The sequence below is a fragment of the Lutra lutra genome, chromosome 1, assembly GCF_902655055.1.
Source record: "Lutra lutra chromosome 1, mLutLut1.2, whole genome shotgun sequence".
NCBI classification, from domain to species: Eukaryota; Metazoa; Chordata; class Mammalia; order Carnivora; family Mustelidae; genus Lutra; species Lutra lutra.
The window spans coordinates 69,107,365-69,117,480 of record NC_062278.1 but is presented as its reverse complement, the minus strand read 5'-3'; the positions used below and the strand labels follow the sequence as shown (position 1 = coordinate 69,117,480).

Here is a 10,116-nt window from a genome sequence, read left to right as displayed (position 1 = left end):
TCGGGAAAGACCTGAATGAAATGGCCCATGGCAAGAATGGTGCCTAACACCTGGTACTGAGTGGGATTTGTCCCCTGGGAATGAGTGGAGTAGAAAACATTTCCAGAGCTCTCAGATTCCCCATGGCAAGGTCAGGCCTATCCAAAGCAGTGAATGATAAGGCTTCCATCTCTCTTATTCTTCCTTTTTTTTTCTTTTAATATATATTCCATTTGGGTCCTAAGCATGTAAGTAGGTATTATGGAATGGGAACAAGTAAGGAAACAGAAGTATATTAAGTGAATGATAGGTGAAACAATGCTGGGACTCACAAAGAGAAAACTGCTGCTTGGCTACACAAAAGAAGTAACATTAAAACATTTAAGAGACTTAACATAGGAATAAGCTATTTTAATCAAGCAAAACCAAATTTGTATTCATTATTTCTAAAAATAAAATTAGACTTTTCCAACCCTTAACATCTGCATTTAATAATATCTTCTAACCAAAATACAGATGCTGAAACAGCAAATCACAATATATCTTGTACAGCATACAGTATGTTCACTGTTTACACCTACTTTAATTCTAATTGGTCGTTATGTACTCAATGCATACTGAAACATCACTCAGGATAAAGTTTTCACAATTAACAACAAAAAAAATGTGACAAGGCTGTCTTAAAACGGCTCTGCTATAAATTGTATAGAATATACAGAATTACAAAGTCAAGTATTTTTTTATCAAAATATACACCCCTCCCTGAAACTAACACAAGCTATCAACATTTTGAACGAATAATACAATTATAGAAAATATTTGCAAAATTATTTTTTTCATGTATAAATATTCTGCCATATTTACTTTGGTCTAGAATTATCAGCATACAAGTCCACTTAGAAAATTTCCACATGTAAGGGCTGGGAGACATCACTACATGTAATAATTTTATATTTAGAGTTACCCCAAATTAAAATGACTGAAATACACAGTAATTCTCTTTGATTAATAATCTTAATTGGGATAAAACAAGTTAGTAGATCACAGAATTGCCTATTCAATATTCTAATTATCAATTCAGAAAATCAATTCATAAGCCCTTTGTGACTATCTCTTTTAACAAAACCCAAATGAATAGTGCAGGTATACATATATACAATGTATAAAATAAAGTTGAATTTGCTTGCATTTTCCCATTTCCTCTATTACATAATACTGTATGTAAGTGAAAGTAGATGAACAAAAGATAAATGCAGATGCAGTATTGGGGTTACTTAACAGCAAAATACTACTATATAAAAAGGTCAGCTCTGATCATGTCCTTCTCTGGGTGTTTAAACACTTTCTTGCCCACCCAAATCCATGTTAAGTCTTCTTCGTGGAGATATCACAATACTTGGAGAGAGGAACTGGAGTCCTTTGAACTACATCTTCATAATGGTGACCTTGAAACCTTGGATAACCTTGAGCTTCCATCTATCAAATCCCATGAACATGAATGGCCGTAGGTCGCCCTTAAGCCAGGTTCCGGATTCTGCTCACACTGGTGATCAAAGGGTAGGAATGTTTTCTCTCTCCCTCCTATCCTGGCAGCTTAAACGTAAGAACGATGAGTTCCAGCTTCCTAGAACCTAGTCTGCATGACAGAATATCCTACAGGGCAACTGGACTTTGAGGGCAATGCTAACGGTGTGGGGCAGCATTAAAGAACACGAAAAAACTTAAGTGGGTTTTTAGCAAGGGAGCTGGATGTCTGCAAACATGAAGACAAGGCATCCGGCTTTGGGGATATGTTTCTGAGTCATATAAATAAGTGATGGAATTTTATCACTCCGCATTCTATCTCCCCACCCCCACCCCCAAAAAGCAAAGCTACCATTTGAGTCAAGGAAGGTCATCGCTTCCTCTCACCCACTCAAGTCGTTAATGGGTGAGGTGGAGGTGTCTTCCTGATGTCCTTTTGTTTTATACTAGTGTACACTTGTGGGCTGCAAAATCTCCAAGAAAGCTAACGACTACAGGGATTAGGCTTTCTGTCGCTTTCAAGTGCTTGGGAACTCACCGTCATACTCACGGTTTGCACTAAATCTCCTGGACACTCCCTTCAGTGGAACAGGATGTGTCAGGTTTTACTTAAACCCCTGAGACTGATAAGGTCTCTCTGAAAAAGACCTCCCCATCCATGGCCTTGTGATGGATGGAAGACTGCAGGGAGTTTCAGAAGAATTTGACCCTTCTTTATTTTCTGAGGTGAGGCCACTGCAAAGTAATATACAGCACAGGTAATCACAGAAGAGTTCTGGGAGGGCTCTCCCCTGCAGATAAGGCATGACCTATATTTTCTGCATCTGGAGGAGACCAGTTCTAGTAATAGCTCAGCCATAACTTGAAGGGAACGGCATTCCATCTGAAAGCATACATTATATGCTCTTAAATCAGATTCAAGATGCTTATTCTACTGATTTTTCCATCAGTTCCTCATTATTTGCAGATCTATTGCTGGTCATTAGAATTCTCTACAGGGGACATGGACAGTTAAAAGTCATAGTGATTTATATATGCACTTTACAAGGTTTGTGTTGCAGAAAAGTAGTTCTACATAATGAACGTCCTACTTAGGTTACTCAATTTCACACATATTTTCAGCTATAATATTAAATATTTCATATATATTCACTAATTTAAACAATTTTTAAAAGCACAAAAGCTGGATGGGAAAAATGACTATAATAGATCATTTATCTTCTACCATATTTATGAAGATGATGTTTTCAGATATCTGACCCTCATTTTCTCCAGTGACTAAAGAGAGCTTAGCAGCCAGTTGCTATCAGCACTTACTAGAATGTTGTAAATTAGGCTAACATTAGACTCTTCCCCACCACCCCCACTGGCAGAAATACCACAGCTAAGAACTTCATAAACTTCCATAAGATACTTGGGATACTGGAGGATTCGGCTATTTCATTTTTCTGCACTTTGCATGAAGTTAATGCTAAAACCCAAAATAGATATTAGGATCCTTTTTCTGGAATTTTCACAAATGAGATTTTCTTTTTTATGTTTCACTCCATATGACTGTTGTGTGAACAAAACTCAACAAAAAAAACCCACCACCAACAGAAGAAAACAGTTAATTAAAAACAAAACAAAAACAAAACCCCAAAACAACAAAGCCACCAACTTATATCTTTGAAGACTTTTCTAAGTATTGCCACTCAAAGGACATTTTCAACAATGGTTTGTACGTTATCCTTTTGGTCACTGTCTTCTGAGTCATGGACATGTGGGTTCTCCAGGGGGTCTGAGTTCTCCTGACACATGTCACCTTCCACTTTCTCCCGCTGACTTGGACTTTTGAACAAGTGTTTCTTCTGGTGCATTCCAAGGGCAGCAGCTGTTTTGCAAATTTTGGGGCACTGGAAGCAGGCATAGCCCTTCCCATCATGCTCCCAAATGTGCCTCTGCTCATGATTCCTTTTTGTGGAAAGGTACAAAAAGCTCTGGAAGCAGAACTGACAGTGGTAGCGCTTCTCACCTGTGTGGATCCTTTCGTGGATCTTGAGGGTCTCGTTGAGCGTGAATGCCTTGTTGCAGTACTGACAGATGAACTCCTTCACGCCCAGGTGGATGCGTTCATGTTTCTGCAAGTTGCCCTGCACCGAGAAGCACCGCCCGCACGTCTTGCACTGGTACGGCTTCTCTCCAGTATGACACCTCATGTGCATCTTGAGGGTGGACGGGCTCTGGAACTGCTTGGCGCAGAACTCGCAGGCGTAAGGCCGAGCAGTGAGGTGCCGGTGGGGCCTCCCTTGGTTCCCGGCCCCCGAGGCTTTGTCCCCATCACAGAGCTCACACTGCAACTTAGGCATCTCCTTGGTTTCTTCCTCCTCATAGGCCTTCTCCTGAGGAGCCTTCCCCACGGCACAGTCCAGTTCTGCTGGGTATCTGCACTTAGCGCTTGGGCTCCTGTTTTCGTGTTCTTTCTTCCAGTTAACCTTCCTCATCTTCCTCAGCTGTCTGGATTTCTTCTTGGGTTTGTAGTTGTAGTAAGGACGCCAGGGCTTGTCAGTGGAATCCTGGTCACTGGCGTCGTCAAACATCTCGTTCATCTCCATACACTCGGACTGGCAGAGCCCAAGGGGGCTGTCTCTGTTGGTTTCTGGGTCACTCTCTGGCGGCAACGCCTCCTCCTCCATCTGGTACTTGGGTCTTCTTCCTCTTTTGTAGAACAGCTTGGATCCGAGGATGTGCCTTTTCACGATGGCCTCGTTTCCGATCTTCACTGTGATCTGGCAAAGGGGTGCGACGTTGCTGTTTGTGGAGGTTCCGGGCAGAGCGGGCTTGGCAATGTAGGTTTCGATTTTACTGGTTTCCTTCGTATTTGCAGTTTTGCTCACCGACCCTCCAGGATCGGTCCCGTACTTGGACTCCTCTGCTACTTCTGCCTTGTTACTGGGCACGGTTTTCTTTTTCTCCTTGATGCTCTTGGGTCGGCTGACTGTTCTGCTCACTTTGTCAGGCTCAGGTTTGCCGTCGTCTTTCAGGGGCTGGCTGACAGGTGGCTCGGAGGGGATGCGGGGGTTGCTGCTGGGCATGGCAGCCATGGCGTTGCTGTGCATTATCACCGACGAGAACTGGCTACTGTGCACGATGACCGAGGGCGCTGAGCCACCATAGCTGATCACAGAGGCTGTGTTCTCGCTGCTGTTACTCAAAGATGGGACAGGTACGTCCCCGGCCGGGGCGTCAGAGCTGCCAGCGTTCTCAGCAGAAGAGACGGACACCTCGGCAGAATAAAAGTTACTATCGAGGTCAACTTTCAGCGATTCCTCTCCCCATTTGGTCCCCTCTGTGTTCTGTACATTGGCAGAGGTGGGCACCTCCTGACGTACAGACGTTTCCAAGGGGATGGCTGGACTGTTGGTCAGGGTGTTGACGCGGTCCTGGAAATTCAGCGTCGGTAACTCAGAGCCATGTGGATTCTGAATAACATAGGGGCCAGAGGCAGATTCATTCATCTGACTGTTTTCTTGGGCACTTTCATAGGAAGAATTTCGGTAGCTTTTGTAAGGAGCCCTCTTGCATTTCATGGGCAGTAGCCTGTAAAGTTTATATGGATAGACACTAGGCTTCAGGCCTCCATTGGCTGTTTTTTTACTGATGGAAAGTCTATGATCTATGGCATGGAAAGACTTCTGGTGGTTCTTGAGAATATAGTAGGTCATGAAAGTTTCGAGGCAGAAAATGCACTGATAGCGCCTTTCTCCTGTGTGCCAAATTTCATGTCTTGTCCTGTACTCGGCCAACGCAAACACTTTGTTGCAGTAATGGCAGGGATAGGTTCTTCTCCACGAGTGAACGTTTGCATGCCTTCGGAGGCTGGACAACGTCACATAGCTCCGTTTGCACACAACACAGCTGTAGAGCATCTGCCCATTCACAAATTTAACCATGTGGTCCGTCTCTGGCAAGGTGCCGCCGGTACTAGAAAATTCGCCGATCCTGTTTTCAGACAACAGAGGCTCTGGCCTGGTGAATGAACTTCCATTCTGCCCAATGGTGGGGTAGTTTTCCAGAAAGCGCTGGCTTCCTCCGGGAAGCGGCACGTGGCTGGAGCGCATACAGATCTGCTCGTGCCGGTCGAGCCTGTTCAGAGTGCTGAACTGCTTGTTGCAGTCCTTGCACACCAGCGGCTCCTGCGCTGGCTTGTGAAGCTGCATGTGGGCGCTGAGCAGGGCGCTGCTGTCAAAGGACTTGGAACAACAGCTACAGTTGTACACGAGAGGGGGGACCGCCGCTGCGGGAGGCCCAGGAACTTCCGAGGATTTATTTTCATCTTCCTTGGAAAAACGGGCATCTCCTTCGTTGCTGGGAGATTTTGAACAAGGCAGGATGGCAGCTGGCTGTGGACTTCTCTCCTGACGAACCTCTAAGCTGGTTACCGGAGGGGGTGGCATGTTGTCTGCAGCTGGGTCACAGTCCTGGGGTACGGAGATGGTCTTTGGCTTTCGGCACGTTTTCGGTTTTGCTGCAAGAGCTTCACAATTTTCTTTACCTGTCTTACCAGGGGAACTGCTGTCATGTTCATGGACAGGTTGATTTCTGTAGGCCTCGGCCACGGAAGAAACGGCATACGAGTGCTCTGCGAGGGTGCGGACGGGCTCTGCCTCGTGACACACGTCGGTCCTCTCCAGGCAGAGGCTTGTGGTTCTCATGGAGTCAGAGACCTTTTTGAAACTTGCCCGCAAGTCCAGTGGAGAAAACATGTTATTACTATTTTCTGTCTCGATGATGGAAAATGCATTGGTGATCCTCGGCCCATTGGTGATGGCGGGCTCTTCATGCCTCTTGTCATTTTTTTCTTCTTTAACCACTCCCTTTTCAGTAATGCAGAATACATAGGGACCAGGGGAATTTGAGAAGTTGCGATCAGTAAGATCTTCCAGGAAGGATATTCCCAGCTTTTTTCCTGCAGCTGCAAGATCGGTGACTGTTTCCTGTCTCTTGACGACAACCGTGGAGCTGTAGATATAATTAAGGATTTCTGTAAACACTTCAGCTTTGAGATCATCCAGTTCCAGGACATGGCTGGAAATACAGATCGTATGGCTCCAAAAGATATTTTTGAAGTACAGGCTTGAAGCAGCTAGGACATTGCTGTGGGCTTTAAATTTGGTGTCTTCCACAATAATAGTGACATCACATAAAATGCCCCGAATGCGCTGCTCATTTAAGATGGAGAGCACTGTGTCACTGTGCAAGTCGTCCTTGAGGTCCCTGGAAAGGGACATGACTGTCATCTGAAACAAGAGGGGAGAGATGATCAGAGACCCTTCCACCACAAGTAGTTTCCTTTTTTTTTTTTTTTTTTTAAAGGAAGCTCTATGCCCAACAGGGGCTTGAACTCATGACCCTGAGATCAAGAGTTGCATGCTCGACCAAATGAGCCAGCTAGGCACCCCAACAAGCAGTTTCTTTATTTCTAGATAATTTTCAATGCTTTTGAAACACTTTAAATATAGGTTTTTATCTCATTCTGGTGTTACTTGCAAGACTTGGAGTCACCATTGGAAGCTAAATCTCGATCTCTCCCCAGCCTGTTTCTCATACCATTGCTAATAAGTTGTTATAGTTGGAAATCCTCCCAGAACTCCTTCTCCAAAGCTGTAGCTATATATACATGTCCAAATTTGGGAGGGGGAGGGCTTCTCCCCCAAATGTTTAGGGTCTCGCTATCACTCAAGGCTGCTGCATTAAATTCTTAGAGCTGAGCAATGCCATGGTCCTGCCACAACCTCCCATCTTCACAGATAATCCTGATGATATGACCAAAACATGATTTATGAAGCAGGAAGAGGATGTATTTTTTTAAGAAGCCCTCCCTCAGTAAGCAGTACCTGATATAAAGGTCCTGCCTGCTCAGAGAAGAACTGGAGAAGCCATTCGGAATCTGTGGCTCTGAAAGGTATCTGGACGGAAAGCCTCGGTCTGCATGACCAAGTCTGACCACCAGGGGTGCCCTGCCTCTCTGTGCTACTGGCCCTTCTCTCATTCTTTCTTGGATTTCCCTTTCAGGATTGCCAAAGCAGATTAGGGTTTTCAGAAACAACTCTGTGAGGTATTGAAGGCACACTAAAAAGGAAAAGAAATAACACACAAAACCAGGAGAGTATGTCTCTGAGTCTAGTGCTATCTCACTGTGGTTTTGATGTGCAGACATCTCTACGAGATCTTGATTTCAATTCTTCTGAATATATACCCAGGAGTGAGACTGCTAGATCATACAGTAGTTCGTTTTAATTTCTTGAGGAATCTCCATACTGTTTTCCATAGCAACTGTACCAATTCACATTCCACCAACAGTGCACAAGGGCTCCCTTTTCTGCAACCCTTCATAAACGCTTGTTACCTCTTATCTTTTTGATTTTAGCCATTCCAATAGGTGTGAGGTGGTTATCTCATTGTTGTTTTGACTTGCATTTCCCTGATGATGAGTGATGTTGAGCATCTTTTCCTATGTCTGTCAGCCACCCCGTATGTCTTCTTTGGAAAAATGTCTATTCGGGTCCTCTGCCCATATGTTAATTGGATTATTTGTGGGTTTTGGGTGTTGAGTTGTATAAATTATTTAGATATTTTGGATATTAACCCTTTATCGGATATATCATTTGCAAATATCTTCTCCCATTTGGTAGGCTACCTTTTTGTTTTGTTGATAGTTTCCTTTGCTGTGTGAAAGCCTTTTATTTTTGTGAGTCCCAATAGTTGATTTGCCCAAGACATATCTAGAAAAAGGTTTCTATGGCTGATGTCAGAGAAATTATTGCCTGTGCTCTCTTCTAGGATTTTTATGGTTAGGTCTCACATTTAGGTCTTTAATCCATCTTGAGTTTATTTCTGTGTGTGGTATAAAAAAGTGGTCCCACTTCACTGTTTTGCATGTAGGTGTCCAGTTGTCCCACCATCAGTAATTCCACTACTGGGCATTTACCCAAAGAAAATGAAAACACTAATCTGGGAAGACATATGCACCCCTATGTTTAGGCAGCACTATTTACAACACCCAAGATATGGAAGCAGCCCACATGTCCACGGACAGACGAATAGATAAAATAGATGTGATACACACACACAGACAACCCCCACAGGAATATTACTCAGCCATAAAAAAGAATGTTGCCATTGCAACAACATCGATGGACTGAAAGGGTATGATGCTAAGTGAAGTAAGGCAGAGAAAACAAATGCCATGATTTTACTCACATGTGGAATTTAAGAAATAAAACAAGTGAACAAAGAGGAAAAAAAAAGAGAGACAAAAACCAGATGCTTAAATACTGAGAACAAACTGATGGTTACCAGAGGAGAGGTGGGTGGGAGGAGGGGTGAACTAGATAAAGGGGATCAAGCATATATTTATTATGGGGAAGACTGAGCAATGTATTAAACTGTTCAATCATTATATGCTTGAAACTAATATAACACTGTATATTAATTATATTTCAATAAAAAATACTGAGTCTAGTCACATGTTCTTAAATTAGCACAATTTAAAGGCACAGTGGCTCTTGTTCTGGTTCAAGGGTCTTATCTCTATTCTTCCCAGAGCCTAATTCTTATTCTTCTTTCTATATATTTTATACCATAAGCCTGGGATGCCCAGAGCCTACCAACCAATATTTTTTTTTTTTAAAGATTTTATTTATTTATTTGACAGAGAGAGATCACAAGCAGGCAGAGAGGCAGGCAGAGAGAGAGGAGGAAGCAGGCTCCCTGCTGAGCAGAGAGCCCGATGCGGGGCTCGATCCCAGGACCCTGAGATCATGACCTGAGCCGAAGGCAGCGGCTTAACCCACTGAGCCACCCAGGCGCCCCCCAACTAATATTTTAATGAGGGATAGAATATTAAGATTATATATATACAGTTATATACATATATATATTTATAAATATATATTTATATATAATATCAATATCATATAAGAAATATATGGTACATAGGGACTAAGACACAAAAATTAAAACTTAACCTTAATGCATGCACTACGTTCAATATTTTGTCCTCTTCCACTGTTTCTCATTTAAAAAATGTTAATGACAACTCACTAAACTAATTCTAGTATACACTAACAGATCACTCCCGCAGCTAAAACCAAAAATCTCCCTCTGGTCTAAAGGCCATACTGAGTAGCTATTCATCCAGCCTCTCTCTCTTGTCAAGTGATGTTGGGAAAGTGGCAGAGCTTGAAGATACCTCTTTGGCTCCCAGTGGCAAGGTCTTCCAAGCACGGGAGTCCTACCTTTAACCTGTGGCATTCATTCAGTTGTGGAGACCAGATGGCCACAGAATGAATTTCTTTTTACTCTTTTCTAAAGCTACTATAATTGTGCCCATTATGTTATTTAGTGTCCTTTAAACTTTAGGATCCATTTGATTAATTCTTTGATCTCGTCTAGCCACAGGAAAAACTACATTACTACTAACAAATTCTTCTGTTCCCAAGACAAAGAAGCTTTGAACTCTCAGCATCACTGGTTGTAGCCATTGTTTCCCTGGGTTTCTGGTGTGACTATTGTCTCATTTTCTTTACGAAACATTACCTCTTCTACTCTTATTTACCCTGCCTTTAGCTG

General features: G+C 43.1%; 1 protein-coding gene across 9 annotated transcripts in view; it reads right to left on the bottom strand.

Annotated features, from left to right (window-relative positions):
- Positions 1-375: 375 nt before the first annotated feature.
- Positions 376-10,116, bottom strand: part of ZBTB38 (zinc finger and BTB domain containing 38) — a 140,296-nt gene continuing 130,555 nt past the window's right edge. For all 9 annotated transcript variants that reach the window (XM_047726422.1, XM_047726446.1, XM_047726436.1 and 6 more), the window contains one exon: positions 376-6,782. In XM_047726422.1, coding sequence (XP_047582378.1) covers positions 3,198-6,782 — 3,585 coding nt within the window. In that variant the 3' untranslated portion in view covers positions 376-3,197. The remainder of the gene's footprint in view (positions 6,783-10,116) is intronic.